The 22,845-nt window shown below is 55.3% G+C and overlaps 1 protein-coding gene across 3 annotated transcripts in view; it reads left to right on the top strand.

The window, feature by feature from the left end:
* Positions 1 to 22,845, top strand: part of ANXA6 (annexin A6) — a 49,001-nt gene that overhangs the window by 5,462 nt on the left and 20,694 nt on the right. For 2 of the 3 annotated variants that reach the window (XM_028527921.2, XM_028527919.2), the window contains exons 2-13: positions 6,154 to 6,197; positions 11,952 to 12,042; positions 13,217 to 13,311; positions 13,857 to 13,970; positions 14,952 to 15,042; positions 16,516 to 16,595; positions 18,153 to 18,209; positions 19,004 to 19,097; positions 19,522 to 19,617; positions 20,136 to 20,194; positions 21,486 to 21,608; positions 21,949 to 22,007. In XM_028527921.2, coding sequence (XP_028383722.1) covers positions 6,180 to 6,197; positions 11,952 to 12,042; positions 13,217 to 13,311; positions 13,857 to 13,970; positions 14,952 to 15,042; positions 16,516 to 16,595; positions 18,153 to 18,209; positions 19,004 to 19,097; positions 19,522 to 19,617; positions 20,136 to 20,194; positions 21,486 to 21,608; positions 21,949 to 22,007 — 977 coding nt within the window. In that variant the 5' untranslated portion in view covers positions 6,154 to 6,179. Of the gene's footprint in view, positions 1 to 3,831; positions 3,931 to 6,151; positions 6,198 to 11,951; positions 12,043 to 13,216; positions 13,312 to 13,856; positions 13,971 to 14,951; positions 15,043 to 16,515; positions 16,596 to 18,152; positions 18,210 to 19,003; positions 19,098 to 19,521; positions 19,618 to 20,135; positions 20,195 to 21,485; positions 21,609 to 21,948; positions 22,008 to 22,845 lie in introns of those variants that run through there. The other variant, XM_036014615.1, reaches the window with a different exon arrangement.

Genomic DNA, 22,845 nt, shown 5'->3' with positions numbered 1-22,845 from the left:
GGAGGCAAGCAGCCTCCGCCCGCCAGAGCAGGGACACGTCCGAGGGGGTGACGCAAGCCAGCCAAGCGCAGGTGGTTTCGGAGGGCTGTGGGGCTTCAGCGGCCGGAGAAATCCCCCCTGGCTTCCTAGAAGAGTTGGCAGACCCATGTAGGAGAGTGGGTAAAAATGACCGAAGTGTAGAGCTGCTGGGTCAGAATCTCGGGGGGGCGGGGGGGGGCGGTTTGACCTTACTTATGTATGCATTGGTTAGTTTGAAAAACTCCCCAGCGGTTGTTAATGGCATCAGCATGAAAAGGCGCTGGTGCTGATGCTAGGAGGCTGGGTAGGAAACGCTGGCAGGTGAGATTCCTGGTTTGGCGGGAGGGGGGCAGAAGAATCAGGGAGGGTCCCGAGGGCCTTGAGGGTGGGGCTATAGGGCGGCCTGTAGTGAGGGCAGGGACACAGCTCAGGTTGGAGTCCCTTGGGCACTCCTGGACACAGGAGTTTGGGGGATATCTTTTGCAGACCTTCCAGGTTACTTCTTGATTTTTCTCACATTGCCCTCCCCACACACCGGTTTCACACCCTTACGCTCAACGTGTCCTCCCTCCCTAAAAGTGCACTCTGTGTGCCCCCAAAGCCCCACAAGCCACCTTTTAAGGACAGAAGTGCCTTTGTTGATGCTGGTGTTTCCGTTCTGCCTGACACCTCCTCCCTCTCTTCCTCCACCTGCTTAATTACGTTGAGCCCACACTCTTGACGGTGAACTTCTATCAGCCTGGAGCACTGACATGTGTATTTCATTTCTATATATGTGCAACAGGCATCCGAAGTGGACCATCCACACTGGGGACCACCGCTCTAATGGTGATGGCTATGGCGACAGAAGCCACCACTCACTACACACTTCATCTGTATCTGTCCGCGCCCAGTAATTTACCGGCCTTATTTCCTTGAGTTTTTATAAGACCCTTGTGGGATGATCAGTTCAGAGATGAAGCAGCTGAGTCAGAGAAAGGACCTAACTCACTCAAGGTCGTGAACCAAGAATTTGCAATGTCAGGATTCGAACTCAGGTCGTCAGTGCAAAAGCTGCCACTCTTCCTTAGGATGCCACACCCCCACCCTTGCTCGTAATGTTTGGGCTCGTCACAGAAAAAGCTGCCATTGGTTCTGTGCCCGGCACTGTGTAAGAGCTTTTCCTTCAGTGTTCATTGATTGCTCGGTGTGTGGAGATACCATTTAAATGCATTTTGCAGATGTGGAAAGGGAGACTCAGTTCAGGTAACTTCCTTAAATCACAGTTTGGTGGGGGGAGTGGAGCTGTGGCCCACAGCCGTGTCTGACCTCGAATCCCAGGCCGTTCGCACGAGTGCAACGTGGGCTTCCACGGTCTACCTGCTGCCAACCAGAACACGAGACCTCGGCTCTTGTCTCCCTGAAGGAAAGGTTTCAGTTAAGAGACAAAGTGCGATAAAGCGGGCAGTGATGCTTTGGCCACAGCAAAGCGCACTCAGACATTTGTTAAAGCTGGGCACAGTGAAGCAAGGAAGGACTTAGCATAGAAGCAACAGCAGGGGCTGGGCTGGGCTGCCCTAGCTCACTGGGAAGTCAGGGTGGGGGGGCAAGGGCAGGGCAGGGCAGGGGACTCGTTCAGGGGCTCACTGCCTGCTGCTCCCCTGGCGGCAGTTCTCACCTTGTGGGGAACCGCAGCGAACTGTGGGCCGGGGAGGTGCCTGTGGGGGAAGGAGAGGGGCGGGGAAAGGCGCTGTGTGCTCCAGACGCTCGACACCCTGGAGGGCAGGGTGGAGGCTGGGTCCTTTGTCCTGAGTTTTTATTTCTGTCTTGCTGGTGGGACCCTTAGGGAGGTCGGAGGGGAGGGTCGGGTCTTGATAGAATGTTCATCAGCTTTCCAGGTGTGTCCTCTCAGGGCGTGGCCTCCACTGACTGGTCGGCACAGGGCCATTAGTCATTGCAGCCGATTGTCCTGAGGCGGCTGTGACATGGCTGGTCTGGTTTTGCCGCTTTTCTAGGCCTGGAGCTGGAACAGAACTCAGGCCAAGATGTTATCTTCAGGGACGAAAAGTCAGGGGGTCTGCCAGCTGATATGTGCTGGGGAGGACAGGTCACCCCGGGGGCAAGGCCCTTGTGTCTTAGCTGTGCCTGTTGCCGGGCACCCCTGGGGCTTTCCGCCCTAGTGACCTTGTGCACCTGGCCCACCATCCTTGCTCCGAGCTGTCCGTCTGACTGCCCACTCTAACATGGCTGTCGGTTCGCCCAGCCCCGAGGTTGGGCAGCAGCAAGCCACAGGCCCCGCCAGCTCTGTGGGTTCTCCGCCCCAGAACATGCTTCATGGAGTCAGTCCTGAGCCCCCAAAGAGGAAGGGAGGAAACATGATTGCTTGCAGGCTCGAGGACCGAGGCAGGTGGTGGCCAGCGCAGCCCCAAGCTGCCAGGCTACCCACCCTTGAACAGGTTTCCGGAATGAGCAGCCAGGAGGAGCTCTCTCGGACAGCCAGGTCAGGAGGGATTCAGGGTTCTAGGAGGAGAGAGGCGGAGGCCCAGAGGGGCCATACCTGCCGGTTTTGAGAAACCATTTCAAGGAAGGTGATGAAACCTACATACTGGGGTGGGGTGTGCTGGAGAAGAATGCCGTGGCCAGGGTGGGGGGTGGCTCGCAGGACCGATGATACTCGGAGACATTGCTTTGAAGATTCCTGGTCAAATCTGTAAAAGCTTCACATCCACCCTGGGTTTTCCCAGGCAGGGAGCGATAATATACCCCTTTTACAGATGAAGAAACTGAGGTCCAGAGAGGGAACCTGGCTTGTCTGAGGTTGCAGACAGATTGGGAGTAAGAGCCGGGGTCTCCCCTGTGGTCTCGTCCTACTGTCGTGCCCCAGCCAGGGCTCAGGGCCCTGCGGATGCTTTGTTGGGACGTAGGTAGGTCCGGGAGGCAGAGAGATTGGCTGTTGTCTGGGTCTCGGCCAGTCACTCACCTTCCCTCTAGAAAATGAGAGGCTCAGAGTAGTGGGTTGTTAAGGATCTTGTGGGTTTCTGAAACATTGGATACAAAACATTTATTCAGCGCATTGGGAAGTACAGTCTGGGTTGTTCTGGGAAGAGTCAGAGCCCCTTGTAAGGCCAGGGTAGACCAGGGTAGACGGCGCCTCTGTGCTTAGTTAGCTCCAGAGTATCCCTGAGCCCTCCGCGGAGGGGCTGCTGGAGACAGGCCCCCCTGGACTGCAGTCTGAATGTCTAGTTCTGGGAGCGGCTTGCTCTCCGTGTACCCACATGCGTGCACTCGCAGGACACACGCATAAACAGAGCTGAGAGTATTTTCCCGGAGACTTGGAGGCCCCTCCTGTGCGCCAGGGCTCCTAGGGCAGGGGCTCCGGTCCAGACGGGCCTGGGCTGCAGCCAGCAGCTGGAGTTTCCGTCACCAAGGCCAAAAGAGAATGCTCTGCGGCTGGAGTTGCAGGTGGCAGGCCTCAGCCCCCCTCCCGGCCTCTGCTGACTGCTTGGGCCTCCTCAGCCCCTGTTTCTCTGCTGGCCTTGGAGCTCCCTCATCCATGCTTTCCCCAGGCCCAGGGAAACTCAGCTGCGGCAGACCCCAGGGTGGGGGTGGGCCCCCCCTCCCCTGCATGGGGTAGGGGAGGAGTTTCCATTTCCTGGGGAGAAGAGCATATTTTCACCAAGGGGCCCCTGGTTGTCAGGGCAACAGAAGTGTGTTTGCAAGCAGATCTCCGTCCTCTGCTCTCCACTCCCAGCCCCGTCTCACGTCCGTCTGCTCCTGCAGCGCGGGGGACCCGAGAGCAGGTCGTGGGGACCCACTGTGGGCAAACACGACGAGCCTGCCCTCAGAACTTCCCGCTTGTGTGGGGAATGCCACCGTTGACCGAGAACAGATCTTCCTGGCCCGAGTTTGCACTTGAGATAACCTGGAACTCAGGCAGACATGAGTAATGCACCCAAGGTCACAGAGCTAATAAGTGACAAAATGGACTTGAGTCCAGGTTTGCCTGTGTGACTCTAAAACCCGAGTTCCCCCTCGTGTCACCCGTCACCAGGGACGCCGCAGAGAGAGCGGGGTTATGGACTGAGGTCAGGGGCTGCTGTCCCTTAAGGGTTTCTCTGTTGTTTGCTGAAGTGCGGCGGGCTGGGTGTGCAGGACTGGGGAGCACTGAGATGGAAAGTCTCTTTGGTGTCCACCCTCTCTCCTAGCTCTGCTCCTCATAGGCCTCAGTGGGTATGTTGGATAGAGTTGTTATTTTTACTTTTAAAAAGCAGTATAGTCCTGGTCGGGTGGCTCAGGTGGTTGGAACATTGTCCTGTACACCGAAAGGTTGCAGGTTCGCTCCCCGGCTGGGGCAAACACCCAGGTTGTGGATTCAAGGTGTGGTCCCCGGTCGGGACCTGTATTGGGGGCAACCAATCAATGTTTCTCTCTCATATCCGTGTTCCTCTCCCCCTCTCTCCCCCTCCCATCCCCTCTCTCTAAAATCAATAAGCATGTCCTCCAGTGGAGATTTAAAAAAAAAAAAGGCCTAATTTCCATAAAATGGAAAGTGCTGGTCTTCCTTTCTCTCGTTTTAAAAAGATTGTTTCACTTCCATCTTTGCCTTCCTGCTGGGAGAGCTCACGAGCTTGGCCCCTTCCCTTTCCTTCCCCTTTTCAAACCAGTTACACCCTCTCCTTCACCTCTCTTTAGGTAAGATGCCTTGGTTTCTTTTTTAGTTTCCTTTTTCAATTACGGTTGATGTTCAGTATTATTCTGTATTAGTGTCAGGGTACAGCATGGTGATTAGACAGCCATATACTTCCCAAGTGGCCCCCCCAGTATTTCGAGCACTCACCTGATACCGCACATCATAGAATATCATTGACTCTCACCTTTGTTTCTTTTTTTTTAAGATTTTATTTGTTTATTTTTAGAGAGGGAAGGGAGGGAGAGGGAGCGAGAGAGGGGGAGAAAAACATCAATGTGCGGTTGCTGGGGGTCATGGCCTGCAACCCAGGCATGTACCCTGACTGGGAATCGAACCTGTGACACTTTGGTTCTCGGCCCGTGCTCAATCCACTGAGCTACACCAGCCAGGGCTTCACCTTGGTTTCTTTCCCCTTCACTGCAGAGCCTGTGTCCCGACATCCAGAAAACAGGAAGGTCGTGTCCTGGTTTCTCAGTCACGCCCCTCCACGACTCTGTTGCATCCGAGAAAATTCCCAAGTCTTTGCAGTGGCCTCAGGCTTGGGTCCTCTCACCCCACATCCTCCGCATCCTCTTCATCCTCCGAGCGTCCCCGCCCCCATTCCCCGCTGCCCTTGCTGCCCTGCACCCGGGTATCCACACGGTCCCTGAGACCCCGACCACTGTTGCTCTCTCCTGACCAGGCTTTTTATCTTTTCTCCCGAGTTTTCATCACGTGCATGTGTAGCCTGTCCCATTACAGCGTAAGCTCCAGAGAAGCAGGGCTTGAAACTCTTGTGCTTGCTGCTGTGTCCTAAGTGCCTAGCGCAGTGCCTCACCAGAGTGGCTGCTGAGGAAGCGTTTCCCGACTTGCGCAGGAATCGTAGCCCTTCGGATGCTGCAGCAGGTGACCGGGAGGCCCCGGGGCCTCTCACGTGTGACCGCTGGGCCCTGGGTCCCGGAACCGTGCGTGGTGACTTGGAGAGAGAACAGCCCCGGTGCAGGTGGCATGGGCTGTGGAATCTGGACTTGGTTGGGTTCGGTTGTAAGCTGTGTGACCTTGGGCAAGTTGTTTAACCTCCCGCAGCAGTGTCCCCACCGAGTTTCCGCCTATTTAGGAAGCGGGAGTCTGCTGTCGGGAAGGGTTGCCGTGAGGGTTAGGCGGAAACCATACCTGGGAAGGTGCCCTGCCGGGCCTGGGGGAGCCTCACAGTCATTTGTGACCTCTTTCCCCCTGGGTTCCAGGTCCCTCTCCCATCCTGGTGTGACTGTCTGGACACCGGCTAGTCTAGCCATTGTCCTCTGAAGAACTCAACTGGCCCTGAGCCAGGTTTTGGGTGTCATGTAGCCTGAAGGGCTGGAGGCAGCGGGAAGAGCCAGGGCGACACAGTCTCCCGTGGGAGGAGGGATGGGTGAGCTAGTTTGGCGGAGAGGATGGAGGGAAGCAGAGTGCAAGGGAGTCTCACGGGGTCTCTTTCTTCTCCACAGTGTTGTCTGCTGCAGAACTTGAGACCATGGCCAAGACAGCACAGGTAAGGAGCCCCTCCCCCCCGAGGGCCGTGCTCTGCCTTCCCCGGGCCTGGGCTCCCAGAGTCACCAGGTGTGCTGCTCAGATCCCTGGTACCTTCAGCTCGAAAGGAGCAGGAGAAGTTCGCAGGCTTCATTGCTCCTGTTACCGGTCACAGCTTTTTCAGACAGTGACTCATGGCAACACACAACATCCTAAGCAGAAAGTATGTAGATTGGTGCACATGACTGAGAAACCCAGGCCTTCAGGTCTGGCTGGATCCAGGGGCCCCAATGGTAGTATCAGAATTCTGCCACTGAACTGGAATTGTTCTGGGCGGCTTCAGTCTTGGGCTAGTCCCTCCCTGATTTGGTACACTAGTCACCAGCAGCTCCTGGGCAGCTGGGAGGAAACAATGTAATTTATTCCCCATGATTCCAGGGCAAGTCAGAGGCTTGGTTCTTATTGGCCGGGCCTGGCTAACTTGGATCCAGACAATGGAGTCGATCGCACCGGAACTTCGTGGCCCAAAAATGGTTCCCTAGGAAGGGAAATGGGTACTGGACAGGCAGAAACACTGGAGCGTCCTCTCTGCTCCGGAGGTGGAAGTGTTCCCTGTCCCTTGTATTTGGAATTAAGTTCCCCCGGCTTAGGAGACCCCAGTCTTTCATGCCCCGTGACCACTTTGCCGGGCAGTAGAATTTGAGATGTATCAGAGCTTTTGCTCCTGTGTGTGGCCAGGATTGGGCTCTGTTCTGGGTAAGAGCTAGGGGTCATCCCGTGCCAGGATTTGCCTGCGAGAGACCCCTGTTTGTGGGCTTTAGAGAAAGAGACGAGGTCACTGCAACAATGGGATCGAAAAGGGAGAATCCAGCTAAGGGACACCTGACTCGGCCCCTTTTGTTCCTCACTTCAGTCACAGAGCTTCTGGCCATGGACATAACACAGAAGCTGTGTGATCTTGGGTGAGTCCTTTGCCCTCTCTGGGCCTCAGTCTCCATTGCGAGGTGGTTGAGCTCAGTGAAAACTAAACTCCATCCCTGTCTTCGTGGCCTGGCACCCAACGAACAGTGTTTGACGAGCGCAGTGTGTCGTGGGAAACAGGACCAGGGCACTCCAGAGAGTCCTCGCTGTGGCCGCCCTGCCTGCATCCGAGGAGTACCCGTTGCGCGAGTGGCCTCTTTCGCCAGGAGGAGAGAGCATCAGTGGTTATGGGCAAAGGTCTGAGGCAGAACTTCTGCCGTTCTCCATTTCCCATGCCTAGTCCTTCTCTGAGTACTTCCTGGGAGGCACTCGAGTTGCAAGGTGCTAGGTGACTGAAGTGGACGGATCAGGCCCTGGGAGATCAAAGGGGCCAGAACATAGGCTCAGATCTTTAGACTCCTTGTCCAGTGCTCCCAGACCACTGGACCCGTGCTTTCTTCTTGCCATGGGTCAGGGGCCAGTAGGCATCCTGTTACAGAACACACAGGGGCCAAGTGGGCACGATATACAATTACCGAAAGGACCCCCCACTAGGCTCGATTGTCCGCCGCCTTAGGAAAGACAGCTCTCAATGCCAGAGATTTGTGAGAAGGAAAGGAAATGTTTATTTAAAGCTATACAGACTTAAAGTAGTGACCCAATGTCTTCATTAAAATATCAAAGTCCTTTGGATATCTACAGACATCCACAGTGCTTCCTTCTCCCCCTGCCCTAATCTGGGGTACTGTATTTCAGGAAAGGAAGCAAACGTCCATGATTCAGGTTGACGGCACCTTCTCATGGCCTACTGGCATGAGTTCTTTCACCCTTCCTCCAGGCAAAGTCTCTCCTACTTCCCAGGCCACGTGGCCAAAGGGAGCACCCCAAAGCTGCGTGGTTCTCCTTTCACCAAAGCTTCGGGGGTCTGCACTCTGGCAAAACCACATGGTTCTTCTCCCCAATGGCTGCTGTGTCTGGGTTTAAATCCCCGTGCCAACCTTCCTCTGTACCCCCATTTCCGACTCTTCCTACAATCAGTTGCACCTGCCATGATTATTCCAGCTTTACTGGGCTGCCATCACGAGTCTGGGCAGGGGTGGCCCCATGTCATGGAGCCAGTCTTCTCCAAGCTCCCATGCAGGCGCTGTAACCAAGGGGACCTGCCCCGCCCAGTTACATCTTGGGTGGAAGTCCCTTCCATCCCCCTGGCTCAAAGCATGGCCACAGCTATTTAACATATCTGTGCAACCAGTGAAAGGCTATGGGTGTGTTAAATGACCGTGTCACGGATTAGCTGCAAAGCTGTGGCTGCACAAAACAGCTCTGCGTGTTCCTGCTCCGTGTGTCCCTTCCCCCAGCTCACACCTGTGCGGGGAAGGGGTGAAGACATCTTATATGTCTTTCTAATATTTCCTAGACACCTTGAGTTCTGGACCCCATTCCAAATCCCTATTTGGGGCCCCCCTCTTGGCTGCACACTGTTTCAATCCTGCAAGCAAGAGGCCTAAGTGGCAGAGCCTCAGGGGTCCCATGGGGTGAGTCAGAGCCCCCCATGCATGGTGCTGATGCTCTGGTGGAGCAGAGAAGGAGCTCTGGGGATGCGCAGGTGGAGGGAACGGGGGCAGCCACCTGGGGGAGCTACTCAGAAAGAGCCGGGGGCTGAGATGTCTAGGCAGAGGGCTCGCTGGAGCAGAAGGCCAGAAGGGAGAGAGTGTGTTCAGGCAGTGGCGGCAGATTGGCAGGCTTGGAACGCAAAGGGCTAGGGAGGGGAGGAGGTTGCAGAAGTCACGACAGAGGAGTGACAAAGGTCTTCCACCCTTGATCTCAGCCAGAAGGCCGAGAAGCCGTACAGTTGTGTCCACTGCTCCCAGCCATGAGCAGCTTCGTCCTGCCTCTGGTGTGTGTGCCCCTTCCTAGCACACGTGCGCACGGGCACAACACAAGCCACCCCCTCATCTCTCCGGTCCAGGTCACCCCCAGTTGCTTCTACTGTGATAATTGTGCCATTGCTATCCTCCCCCTCTTTCCATTCAGAAGAGGGGAACTTGAGGCCCAGAGACGTGAAGAAATAGTGCAGTGTCCTGGAGGCGTGGCTCTGTGGCTTCTTTTGCACACAGATGTGTGGGTTTGAACATGCTGATGGGCACAAGAACACCCTGAGGACAGGGCAAGAGGGGCAAGTGCTGGTGCCTGGAATTCCAAGAGGTGCAGAGACGAGGGCCTGGGTCAGGTCTGAGCAAGGCAGCTCTCGGGCAGAGGGAGTCCTGGCTGGCTGGTGGCCTTCACTCTGGGTGATGTCACTTCTGCTCCCGAGAGGCCTCAGCTCTCTTCCTGCAGCAGCCTGGATGGAGCCCAAGACCTCAGAGCCCCAGGGTTCAGGCTGCTCACCAGCTGGCATCGGGACCTGCTGAATATTTCAAGGTGGAAAGTCCCTTTGCCTCTGCCCTCCTCTCCCCTCCCCTCGACCATGGGCACCTGAGGCCAGGAACCCGTCTGCCAGAGGAGAGGTGGGCATGGCTGCACAGGTGGCACTTGGAGATGCAAAATCCACCAGCGTGGTGTGAAAATGGCCGGTGGTGGCACACCTGGGCCTGGATGATGTGCAGGACTGTCTGTGGCTCTCAACAGGACCAGTGCTCAGGCTCCCTGTGCCCCCTTGTCTGGTGGCCATGGTCCTGCGGGCTCCCGGGAGAGCTGATCTGGCTGGTCATCCCCAGGAGATTTTAATGTCCTTGTGCAAAGACCCTTGGGGGAGACTGGCCCTGCCACTCGCCCAGCCTTTCTCTGAGGGGACGTTTTGATCAAGCTTTGTGTCTGTCGTGAGGTACACCTTCGCACGGGATGGCATTGCCTCATCTTTCAGCTGCAGCCCCTGCCCCTAACACTGCCTCGGCCCCCGAAGTGGGTGTGGGGAGGGGAGAGGAGGTGGAGGTGGGAGAGTGGCAGCAGGAGAGGGTGGTTAGCTCGCTGTCTCTGCTGAGACCTCTGCCTTCATTCCTGCTAGGGACTCGCTACTATCTTATCTCCATTCGCTCCTGGGCATCTGCACGGAGCACAGAAGTGTCTGGACTTGCTTCCCTGAATGTTGCTTGCTCCTGCCTCCAGGCCTTTGCCATGCTGTCTCTTCTCTGTATGAAGCCCTAGCCCAACCCCCACCCCACCCCTCTGGGGGCCAGCTGTTACTCATCCTTTAGGACACAGCTTAGATATCCGCTCCAGGAAGTCTTCGACCCACTCAGAACACACTTGGTCCTCATCCGTTCACACACCCCTCCGTCTAGGACACAAGCATACAGGGAGTGTCTCGTTGTACCCGGCCCCGTGCTGGGAGCTGGGAATGCATCAGTGAGCAGGACAGAGGCTCCTCGAGCGTTCTAGAGGGAGGATCTCTGTTCTGGTTCCAGAGCTTGGCGTGTGCTCCCCTTTCCTTCTCTGCCCGGGGCTGGATCAGGTTGCCAGGGATTCACTGATGGCGGGAAGAGGAGCTTGTCCCTTTCTAGTCACCCGCCCTGTCAGAGCTTGAAATAGCAACTCCTCGCCCACGCGTGCATACCTCGGAAGAGCCAGCAACGGCAGACATAAACCAGAGTGTATCCAAGTGCCTGCCAGGTCCACTCGCCGGCCCTGGGAGATGCGGGAGGTGGCTGGAGGCTCATTTCGGCCTGTGCACCTCTTCCTCCTGCAAGGCAGTTTGTGTGGTCTCCTCCCACCACTTCCACAAGCCTCCCTGGGTTCCCTCCCCCAGCTGGGCTTGACCGCTGCGCTTTCCTCATTACTTTGCCTCTGTCTTAGGTATTTGCTACAAGCTTTATGCTAATGTGTGTGCATAATGTCTCTCTTCCCCACTGGGTCGGAAGCTCTTGAAAGACAGGGCTAGGTCTTCCTTCTTCCTGAATCTGTAGCTTGCAACATCAGGCCCACCAGGCCCAGGTCAAGTACCCTGCCACCCCCCCCCCCCCCCCCCCCGCAAGCTGTGCGTGCTCAGCACCTGGGGCCCCAGCATTTGTCTGGTCTGTGTTTGCTCTCCTGGGCCACCTCTGACTTCCCGGTGAACCGGCCTATTGTGCATTCAGGTTCCCTGTCTGAGATCCTCTGGCTCCGCCCCTCCACCCCAAGGACCCAGCCAACTTGTCCTCAGACACCAGTTCACGGCTCCGTTTACCGGTCCCCAGGGGGTGGCACCTCACCTTGGCATTGTCATTGAGGGTGGCTCTGGGCTTCCCGGGCTGGGATTCCCACCTCAGAAGCTGGCAGCTGCAGGGTTCCTGGAGCTGGAGAGCGGAGGGGACCGGGCCAGAGAGCTGGGTTCTGGTGACCCTGGCTTCCCTTCTCGGGGCTTGGTTCCTGGGGTCCTGTGATGGAGATGGTCTTAAGTGCTTCTCCAAGCTGCTAAAATAATCACAATGGAGGCAAAGGGGCTTTTTAAATCAGAAAGTGTCATAAAAATACTAGGGGTTCTTATTACTCTTGGAGGGGTCATTTCTAGTCCCTGTGCTCAGCCTGGCTTTTTCTCTCTCCTGGCTCCTAGGAAAGTGGTGCAGGGCCGAGGGGGCCTGACTGAGCCCCCTCCCTCAGGCGGGGCAGTGGCACTGTCCTGGGGGCAGGTTGTGGCAGGAGGTACCTGGGGAGCCATCCCCTCCCTCGCCCAGGCTTTCCGTGGTCGACACTCAATTTTAGAGGATTATGGCTGAGCTTGGACACTGCCTGGGGCCAGGGTTGGGAGTGTGACCTGGGGTTGGGGCGGGGAACCCCATTCTGGGCCAGGGCCAGGGCCAGGGTCAGGGTCAGCAGCTCACTTTCTGCTTTTCCCCCACAGGGTGCCAAGTACCGTGGCTCCATTCATGACTTCCCAGACTTCGATGCCAGCCAGGACGCCGAGGCCCTGTACACCGCCATGAAGGGCTTCGGTGGGTGCCGGATGCTGGGCGTGGGGTCACAGGAAAGGGGGCTGGGGAGTACCCCCACATGTGGGACCATCCCAAAGCCCTTTCGAGGGTGGGGGTGAGATGGTAAGATGCGTTCCCACATCTTTTGTCTCCCCTTTTTAATTTTTCATGATTTTATAATGAAATATTCCAGACCAATAATAAAAGCTTCACCCACACACCTGCCACCTAACTCACTTCCTTCTATGGTTGGAAACTCCCTGCAGGGCCTCCTACTGATAACCCTCTTTTTTTTCCCCATAATTTCTGGTAAACATGATTTTCTTTTAAGAATTTATTTTTAAGATTTTAAAAATCTTAAGATTTTTTAAGATTTTATTTATTTATTTATTTTTTAAACGTCAATTTTTTTAAGATTTTATTTATTTTTAGAGAGGGAAAGGAGGGAGAAAGAGAGAGAGAGCAACATCAATGTGCGGTTGCTGGGGGCCGTGGCCTGCAGCCCAGGCACGTGCCCTGACTGGGAATTGAACCTGCGACACTTTGGTTCTCAGCCCTCGCTCAATCCACTGAGCTACGCCAGCCAGGGCTTATTTATTTTTTTAAAGATTTTATTTATTTATTTTTACAGAGAGGGGAAGGGCAGGAGAAAGACAGGGAGAGAAATAGCAATGTGTGGTTGCCTGTCACATGCCCTATGCTGGGGACCTGGAGGCAACCCAGGCATGTGTCCTGACTGGGAATTGAACCTGTGACCCTTTGGTTCACCGTCCGGCGCTCAATCCACTGAGCCACACTAGCCAGGTCATAACCCTCTTGGGGTAACCACTACCTGGAATTGGTTCTTACTATTCTCTTTTATTTTCTCTGTTGAAAGAACCCTGTCTTGGGTATTAGGGCACTTGAGTTTTTCTAAGCCAGGCTCCTTGTGAGACCTTGGGTGAGTCCTTGCTCCTCACTTGGGCCTCAGTTTCCTCACTTGTGTGATAAGGAGCTGAACGGCAGGCCCTCTGAGCTCACATCCTGCGTGTGCTGTGATCCCTCTTGGTGGGAGCTCGGCAGGTCCCCATAGATCCTCCTCTGCGATGCCACCACCTCATGAGTGGGGGCTAAGGCTGAGGGTGGCAGGGGACAGCCCAGGTGGGCTCCCGAAGGCAGGTAAGGGTAGAGTGACAGGTGCCCTCCCATCTTCCAGGCAGTGACAAGGAGGCCATACTGGAGCTGATCACGTCCCGGAGCAACAGGCAGAGGCAGGAAGTCTCCCAGAGCTACAAGTCCCTCTATGGCAAGGTAACTGTGGCAACCGGGGCGCAGGCATGTGGGGCTGGGGGATGAGTTCATTCACCCATGTGTTCCTTCAGGGTCTTTCCTGAGTGTTCTACTCCAGGTCCCCACCTCTGGGTTGGCACTTCTGGCCTCTCTCTCTCTTCTCTTCAGTCAGGGATCATTCAGCCACGGGCTGCCTAGAGCACCTGCCGTGTGCTGGGCACTGTGCTGGGTGTTGGGGCTACGTGGGTGAACCAGACCTGGGAGGAGGGGCGTGTCAGCCCCTCGGGTGTCCAGATAGTGGGAGACACAATAAACCGGTAAATAAGCAGTGGTAGGGAAGAGGCAGGGCGCTGTGGGCTTGAACTCCGCACTGCCACCCACGAGCTCTGTGACTCTGGGCAGGTTCCCAGCGATCTCTAAGCCTGCCCTTTCTTCAGGCTGAGGATAGCACACACCTCCAAGAGTGACGATTCAATGAGATTACTTAGTCCAGAGCCTGTACAGAGTATGTGCTCATTAAATGTAATTCTTATTATAACCGCTCTTCCCTCCCCCATCCCCATCAGGACCTCATTGCGGACTTGAAGTATGAGCTGACCGGGAAGTTTGAGCGGCTGATTGTGGGTCTGATGAGGCCGCTCGCCTACAGTGATGCCAAAGAAATTAAAGACGCGCTCTCGGTAAGAAGCAGGAGTCTGTGTGTGCTGGGGGTGTGGGCATAGTAAAGGGGGGTTCTGGCCTCTCCTGCACGTATGCCATGCGCCCTGCGTCTACCCGTGGGTGGGCCCTGCTTCAAGAGGCGGCTTGCCCAGACCCTGTCCCAGAGGGTACCGCAGTCTCCTGTGGGGGGACAGATAGATGTAGGACAGCTGTCAGTGTGAGGCAGACCCCATGAAAGGGGGCCCTTAGCCCAGACTACCTCACCAGCAGCTTCCAGTCCTAAGGGAGCAGCAGTAAGGACATGGAAATAAATTGTATCCAATATCCAGAGGCCAGCGATGTGCACAAGGAGGGTAGGAGGGCAGGCCCTGGGTGCAGGGTGGGTTAAGATGAGAGGATCAGGCTGGGACCGGAAGCCTGGAGAGGATTTGGTTGATCAGAGTGGGAAGGTCGTTCCAGGCTGGAGAGAAAGTGGCAGGAGGGCTGTGTGTGGGGTTGCTCGGGATGCGAGGAGCAGCTCAGTCTGCCTGAGGCTGTGGGTTCCCCCAAGGAAGCGGGGAGAGAGCAAACGCCCTTTGGTGTACCTAGCACTTTAGAATTGATGAAGTCCTATGATCTTTGCCTCAAATGACCTTTTAGACATGAATCCATTTCGTAAACTGATCAGCTTAGCAATGTGGGAGGTCCTTGCCTTCTCCATCTCCCTGTGAGGTTGTAGGACAACTAGTAGCATCTCCATTTTACAGATGAGAAAACTGAGACCCAGAAAGACTCAGTATCATAATGAGAGGCCACAAAGCAAGCTACGGGCAGAGGTGGGACTAGAACCTATGTCTTTTGATTCTCAGGGCAGCATTCCCAATCAGTGCTTACGAGCTGCCGTAGGAGCACCCTCAATGCTGGGGGTTTCATAGCTCTGGCCATTCCAGGACTCCAGCCCGTGGCCGGCCGCCTCCCATCCTGGCCCTCGCCTGACTCATGTGCCCCTTCTCTTCTCCCAGGGCATTGGCACCGATGAGAAGTGCCTCATTGAGATCTTGGCTTCCCGGACCAATGAGCAGATCCATCAGCTGGTGGCAGCGTACAAAGATGGTGAGACGGATGGGAGGGGCTGCTCGAGATTTTCGGATATGAAATGGGGGTGCTTGCAACAGCGGTGACCTAAGAATCTATTCAGCCACCTTCTTCCCTCCTTCCCTTTCATCTGTTTGTCTGTCCGTCCAGTAATCATTGGGTTGGCCAAAAAGTCCATTACGTTTTTTCCGTGCAGTGGCTCTAGTAGTGCTTGTCTTTAACTTCATTCAGAACAGTTTTGTTAGATTATATTGTGACAGCTGTCATATCAGCGTGCATTAAAAAAGACTTAATTGGTGAATTTTTGTGCAGCTGCTTTAATATTGAAGATGGAAGAAAATATGCAACATTTTTTGGTGCATTATGCTTTATTATTTCAAGAAGGGTAAAAACGCAGCTGAAATTCCAAAAAAGATATGCAGTGTATAGAGAAGGTGCTGTGACTGACCAAATGTGTCAAAAGTGGCTTGCAAAGTTTCCCGGTACTGTTGACATTGTGGCCAAAGAACTCTGTGTGGCGGGGCTGTCCTCTGCATTGGCAGAGGTTCAGCAGCACCCCTGGCCTCTGCCCACTACAAGCCAGTAGCAGGAGAGAGCCAACATACTCAAAATACCCAAATCAATCAAGTTATTGGTGAAAATGAAAAGTGTGCCTTTCGTTTTATAGAAAAAACGTAATAGACGTGTGGGCCAGCCCAATGCCTGTTCTGCGCTGGGCAGTGTGCTGGGCTCTCGGGCTGTGGTGACAGGCAAAACCCACGCAGTCCCTGCTCCTAGAGCTTGTGGACTAATAATGAGAGAATGTGGGGCCCCAACAACCTGCAGGTAAAGACGATGGCGACATGTGGTTGTCATGAAGGAGACACATGAGCTAAGAATCAAACTTTGGCTGGGGAGGACCTGCTTCAGATGAGTGGTCAGGGAAAGCCTGTCTGGGGAGGAAATGCGAAGGAGCCAGGACTGTGGAGGGTGGGGAGGAGATCCTAGCAAGCAGAGTGGCCAGCAAGTCCCAAGGCCCTGGGGCAGAAATGAGCTTGGTAGCCAGACTGAGGCTGGAGCCATGGAGGGCTGGGCACAGGGTCTGTAGGCCAAGAGAAAGAGATTGTGTTTCATTGTAAATCCAGTGGGACGCAGGGGAGCCCACAATCAGATATGGGCTTTAAGGGGGTCGCCCCTGTTGCTGTGGATTGGAGAGGGAGTGAGCGCAGGCATGGGGAGGAGAGTCAGAGGCTGTGGCTGCCGTCCAGGGAGCGATGGTGGTACCCAGAGGAGGACGGCACTGGCAAGGACAGAGAAACGGACAGATCCCACCATATCCCGTCGTGGATCAGTGTAGGGACTCTGAAAATACACCTGGGTCTTGCCGTGGCAGTCCTGGAGAGGGGGTTTGTAACCAGTATCTGACCCTTTGGGGGCAGCAGGGGCCTTCCTCCTGGACCCCCGGGGTCTCCTGGGCACGGGACTAGAGTGTGCTGTGTTCCACCCTTGCAGCCTATGAGCGAGACCTGGAGGCTGACATCATTGGTGACACGTCTGGCCACTTCCAGAAGATGCTCGTGGTCCTGCTCCAGGTCAGTCCACCTGGGGCCCTCCCCAGAGCTCTCAGCCGGAGTGCAGGCAGAGTGCTGTGGGCATCTCCCGACCCCACAGACATGGTAGCCTGGGAGGGGCTTCTTGGCGGCCCCTTGGGTGTATGTCCTCATAGACTGTGGCCACTCCCTCCCCCTCTGCCCGTTTTATCCTTGAACTTGAGATGGTTTCCCTCTGGTTCACCTGGTGCAGAATTTGAGTGTCCAGGTGTCTGCTCTGTTACCCCGGTTTGCATAGACAGGTGACCCCATGTTCCCCTTTGCACACACCCTTCTCCCTTGTGCCCAGGAGTAGCCTCTCCCCACACGCACCCCTGCCCTCTCCAGCCAGGGCTGCGGCATTCCTGGGGCAGCCTGAAGTTAGTTGCAAATAGGGAGATTCTGTTAGAAAATGGATTTCTGGGTTCTTTTGGATAATTGCAAGTCTGGCGACAGCAGGCCTACCCTTGCATGGCTTGGTGTTCCGGAGAGCAGGTCACACCTGCCGCTTCACCTGTGCTCACCTAGTCTCATGGCCACCATTTCTGGGACCGCTGGCCCTGTGGGCATGGGCATTGAGAAGTCTTAAGCCAGCTCCCAGGACCAACGTTTAGGAAGCTTTATACATGAGCATAAATTAAGCCACCTCTTTGTTTCCGACACTTCCTCCCCCTCCCCATTTTATTCCAGCTCTGTTCCTGCCATCACCGTGACAACCCACTGCCTCTATTAAGCAGCTAGGGAATTATCAGAAACTTCAGGGGTGGGAAAGCATGACCTTTGCCCCCATTTCCAAAGGGCACATTCTGGAAAGGAGAGTTCCAGCCTGAATCTTAGAGTCCAAGATGTTGCTTTGGCAACATCTGATGCCAGCGGGGCAGTGGCGTGGCACAGATTGTAAGCCTGTGGCTCTGTCTGCTTAGGCTCCGTCCCAAAGAGAACCAGGGTTTGAGATTCCGAGATACACAGCCCTGGGGGAAAGAGGAAACAAGCATAGGCTTGACCTCTGCCCACATAACCACTCAGCCCAGTGGGACTGTCCCCCTCTGTCACCTGGGGCAGGAGGCTGTGGGGAGCAATGAATGCCAGTGGGGTTTGGTGTCTTCTCAGCTCATGGGCTCAGACCAGAGGACCCAGGTCTCAGATCCTGATTGGTGAATTCTTGGGGTTAAGGTATGGGAGCCCCTACTAGAAAGCACATGGGCAGACCTTTGTGACCTTGTCGGGGGCTCCGTGGGCCATGCCAGAACTAGCGGTAGGGGCCCTGCCCTCAGAGATGTTCTCAGTACAAGGCTCTGGCTTCCTCTGGGACGGGAGCACCTGGAAGGATGCCCCCGTCCGGTCCCAGCTCCCAGGATGCAGGGAGAAGCCGGCGGGAGGGACTGTGATCCCAGACAAAGTAGACGTTGTGGCCTGGATGCTGTGGCTGCTGTAAGTCACTGCTGCTGGACACTCATGGGCCAGCACGGATTTCCCAGCATTCCCTGTCTCCCCACCTGGCCCCCAGGCCTTGCCCGGGCTCTGGTGTGGGAACCACATGCCCCTCGTCTCTCTGCCCAGGGCACCCGGGAAGAGGACGACGTGGTGAGCGAGGACTTGGTACAACAGGACGTGCAGGTAAACCAGCCCCGTGGAGATCCCAGGGCACAGCGAGGGGGCCCGGGGGGGGGGGGGGGGGGTTGGGGCCGGGGAAGGGCTGGAGGCGAAGTAATTTGCATGAGTACCAGAAATAACTGGCTCACAGCCGTCATTTATATGGTGCTTTCCTAAAGAAAGGGTTTATGTTATCTTTCCAAGGTACACAACGTATGTAAAGTTGGTAAGGTGTATGTTGGAGCTCTCATCATTTTTTCATTTATTCAGTTAGTTAGTATTTGTGGAATACCTACTCTCTGCCAGGCATTGGGGAATCGCTAATGAACAAAATCAGACAGCACTAGGAGAGAGGCTTGTAGTCATCACAGGAACACCTTCTCCCTGGACACACCATACCTTCCGGCTGTTTGGAGCCCCACTGCGTGCCAGTCACGCTAAGGAGGCAGATGTCGAGAATGCTAAGACACAGTCCTCATCCTGGAGGGGTCCACATCAGAGTGGAGAGATAGGCACGGAAAAAAATCACTGTATTGTACAGTGGATCAGAGCTGTAAACAAACAGCTATAGGAGCCTAGAAGAGAGAGCGAGGGAGGGAAACAGCTCTGTCGGGGGCATCAGGAAGTGTCTGAGGACAAATAGGACTTGAAGGTCGAGTCATTTTCCCAGGAAGAAAGGGCAGAAGGTACGTGCAAAGGTCCTGAGGCCACCAGTTACCGGCATGTTCAGGGATTTAACATCAGTTCTGAGGGGCTTGGCCAGAGATTCCTATCCTCTGGGGTTTCCTCTTTGGTCAGCACCCCCTCTTCCCCTTCAGGACCTGTACGAGGCTGGGGAACTGAAATGGGGAACAGACGAAGCCCAGTTCATTTATATTCTGGGAAATCGCAGCAAACAGCATCTCCGGCTGGGTAAGCGCCAGAAAACACTGCAGCTGCCCCTTGGGTTGTGCCAAGAAGTCCACTCTCTTTTCCTTTTCTGCTGGTAGAGCTATTTCTGCAGCCACCCAAAACTGGTTCTGACTTTATGAGACCCTGGTTTGTGTGGCCCTTTCCCAAAGTCATTAACATTGTGCTGGGCTTTGTCATCTAAACACCAGACTTTCTTCCTGTTGGAGCATGAGGTGCACACAGTCAGTCCATCACAGCACACGCAGCGTGACGACACGGTGGCTGGTCATGTGTGTGACCTCCCAGCCACCTCCCAAAGTACCAGCCCTACCTTCACGTTGGCACTCCCGTTCCGGGCACTGCGTCCTCCCCTTCTGATGTCCCTGATGGTCCTCCATGGCGTGGGGGCATTCCCGACGTCCCCGACTCTCTGTCTCTCACCCAGTGTTTGATGAGTATCTGAGGACCACGGGGAAGCCCATCGAAGCCAGCATCAGAGGGGAGCTGTCCGGGGACTTTGAGAAGCTGATGCTGGCCGTGGGTACGTTCCGCTGTTGCATTCTGGGGCTCCGAGGGTGTCTGGGATCCTGGCCCAGGAACAAGGGGCGAGAATGGAAAAGGGGAATTCCATGGTGTGGAGAAGGAAAGGCAAGAAGCCAGTGGGCAGTGAACGCCAAAGGTGTGGCCGGAGCAGCACGGCTGAGGCGGGGCTGCACTGAGTTTCCCCTCCCCCACTCCCTCCGGTGTATGTGGGAGGGCGAGGAAGGAGCCCTGGGCCGGGTGGAGAAGTAGCGGCCAGGAGAGCCAGTTTCGAGGAGCGTGTACTGTGTCACATGCCAAGCACTGTGTGGAGGGTTTAACTTTTAAAAAGGGCCCAGATAACAGCCCGTTTCCTGATTTCTTTGTCCCCTGTGTTTGAGATAAAAGGGGGCAGGTTATCAGGAGCCAGAGTTCTTCCTGGGTTTGAACTTGTAGCCCCCAAAGGCATAAACACAGAGAAGAGGTCAGGTCACCCTATCTTCCAAGGCAGCCAGGATAACTCTCTCTTCTTCTTCCCAGTGAAATGTATCCGGAGCACCCCGGAGTATTTTGCTGAGAGGCTCTTCAAGGCCATGAAGGTGCGTGATGGGTTTGATGTGGACAAGATTGGGTGAGGGGGTCTCCGCCTGCTCACCAGGACTATTGGGACTCTTGGGCAAGTCCTTATGGGCCACTGGGCAAAGGGAGCCTTCACGGACCAGTCACAGGTCAGGGCGGGGGCCCTTTGTCCCGGTGAGCTCCAGAGCCTGGGGTGCCGCGCGGTCACACTCCTCCCACCGAACACCTACCCTGTGACAGCCAGCTGCCGGGCCGTGCAGCCTGAGGGTTGGAAGTCACACTTTTTGAAAATATTAATTAATCAGAACGTTGATATGAGAGGACTTAGGTCAAGGGGAAGCACTTAGGCATTGTCTGCTGAGGGTCATGGTACTCACTCGTGACCCAGCGGTTTCACTCTGGGTGTGCAGACAATGCCACTCCCCAGGACTTTATACTCAAGACTCACAGAAACCGATAGTGTTCCCATAGCATGCAGGGTAAGCGAGCACAGGCGTTTGTCTCCTGGGGCCACAGGTGGAAGAAAAAGCAGGAGCGACACCCGTCAGTATTGTCCGTATGAGGAAGAGACTAGAAACACCTCGGTGTCCATCAGGAGTAGCAGGAAAGGAAAACACACAGTGGCATAGTGACAAGGGTCCAAAATGGGCCCCAGCCAGGGAGCTCAGCTGGTTAGAGCGTTGTCCCGAAACACCAAAGTTGTAGGTTCAATCTCTGGTCAGGGCACGTACAAGAAGCAACAATGAATGCATAAATAAGTGGAACAGTAAAGCTCTCTCACGTTTTCGCTCTCTCCCCACTCCCCGCCCTCTCCCTCTCGAATCAGTTTTTTTGAAAAAGATCCAAAACATGCAAAGCTAGCCTTGGTTGGGTAGCTCAGTGGGTTGGAGCGTTGCACCCATGCCCCAAGGTTGCGAGTTCATTTCCTGGGCAGGGCACATGTGGGAACCAGCCAATGAATGTGTGGACGAGTAGAACAGCAAATCGATGTTTCTGTCTTTCTCTGTCTCTCCCCCTCCTCCTTTCCTGTCTCTAAAATCAAAACTTAAAAAATATGCAAGCCAAAACAATGTGTTGCTTAGAGTTCCAAAGCTAGGTTAAGGAAGGGAAAGCAAGGATGGGAATGGTGTAAGGTGGAGCATGGAGGTGAAAGCAGGAGGGACACACAGGGAGGGAATGGCCACGTTCTGCTGCTTTTGTCCTTGACTGTAACGTTTTATTAGGAAAGTTGTGTTTTCAACTAGGCTGGGGGCCGTCGGCGCTCTAGCCTCCTCTCAACTCCCTGTCCCCCCAAACCCACTTGTCTTCCAGGGCCTGGGGACTCGGGACAACACCCTGATCCGCATCATGGTCTCCCGGAGCGAGCTGGACATGCTTGACATTCGGGAGATCTTCCGGACCAAGTATGAGAAGTCCCTGTACAACATGATCAAGGTGAGTGGAGCCATCGGGTGCACAGAGGGCCCGAGGGTGTTCCGCCGAGACCCGGGGCTGGGGAGCACTTATTGGTAGCTTGGAACTGTCTGTCAGAAGTATTTACACCACAGAAATGGGCAAATGCTACCAATCAGGGCTTTTTCCCCCAGAGACCCAGCTGTTAAATACTTCCCAGCACACCCCTCTTTGGCAGTCTCAGTCACCTCTGGAGAGGAGGGGAGCCAGGGCTGCTCTGAAGAGATGCTTAGCCTGCCCCTATTTGGGGCTCTCCAGAGCCTCCCCTCTTTGTCTGTGAGGTTGGGGGAGAGGTAACCTTTCTCTCTCTCCTTCCCCCCAGAATGACACCTCTGGCGAATACAAGAAGGCTCTGCTGAAGCTGTGTGGGGGAGATGATGAGTAAGTGGCTCTTGGGCCCTGGGGAGTGGCCTTGGAGATGGCAGGCCAGGCCTGTCCTGGGCTCATCCTAATGGATGGATTGGGTGAGCGTGGGGATTCCTCCCAGCCAGGAGCTCCACGCAGGTGAATGTCTGAGTGTCTGCGTGTGTGGACTTGAGCATGATCTCTCGTACATGGAGACGTCTGCTCTTGTGAACTTGGAAAGTCAGCCTGGGGGGGTGGGCCAGGATCTGCTACTTCATAGCTGCTGCTCAGGTTCATCATCCATTCAATGGCAGAAGTACAGGTGCCTGCTCTCCCTACTCGTTACTTAGCATATGTGGCCCATGTACCTCTGTGGGAAGCACCTGGTGACCTAGGAATGCACACAGATCAGGGTATAGATGCGGGGCAGTCCTGTGATGCAGAGGGAACACGAGCCTCTGACGGCACTTGCAGGTGCATCACCCAGACTGAGGCAGGCTCCCGGAGACCATGAGGAAGCAGACGAGGGTGGCAGTGGAGATAGGGCCTGCGGAGAGCACTTGGGATGGAGGAAAGACCCTGGGGATAAGAGGGCACAGCCTGGTTCATTTGCACAACTGGGGTCGAGCTTTTGTAGAGTGCTGGGAACAAAGATGGGACCAGGAGGGGTGCAGGGCCTGGGGGCTTCCTCCTGGCTAATGAGCCTCTCCTCGGGGCAGTGGGAGCACGACTTGACCAGATTGGTGTGCTGGGAGGGGAACTATAGGTACTGAGATTTCCCTTCTGGAGTTTAGGAGGATCCGGGAAAGTGAGGGCTACAAGACCTCCTGTTATGCTTTGGTCAGCTCCACAGGGGCTGGTTCAGTTCAGCAGA

The sequence above is a fragment of the Phyllostomus discolor genome, chromosome 13, assembly GCF_004126475.2.
Source record: "Phyllostomus discolor isolate MPI-MPIP mPhyDis1 chromosome 13, mPhyDis1.pri.v3, whole genome shotgun sequence".
NCBI classification, from domain to species: domain Eukaryota; kingdom Metazoa; phylum Chordata; class Mammalia; order Chiroptera; family Phyllostomidae; genus Phyllostomus; species Phyllostomus discolor.
Note: the sequence above shows the minus strand (reverse complement) of the source record. Positions and strands in the feature narration are given on the sequence as shown.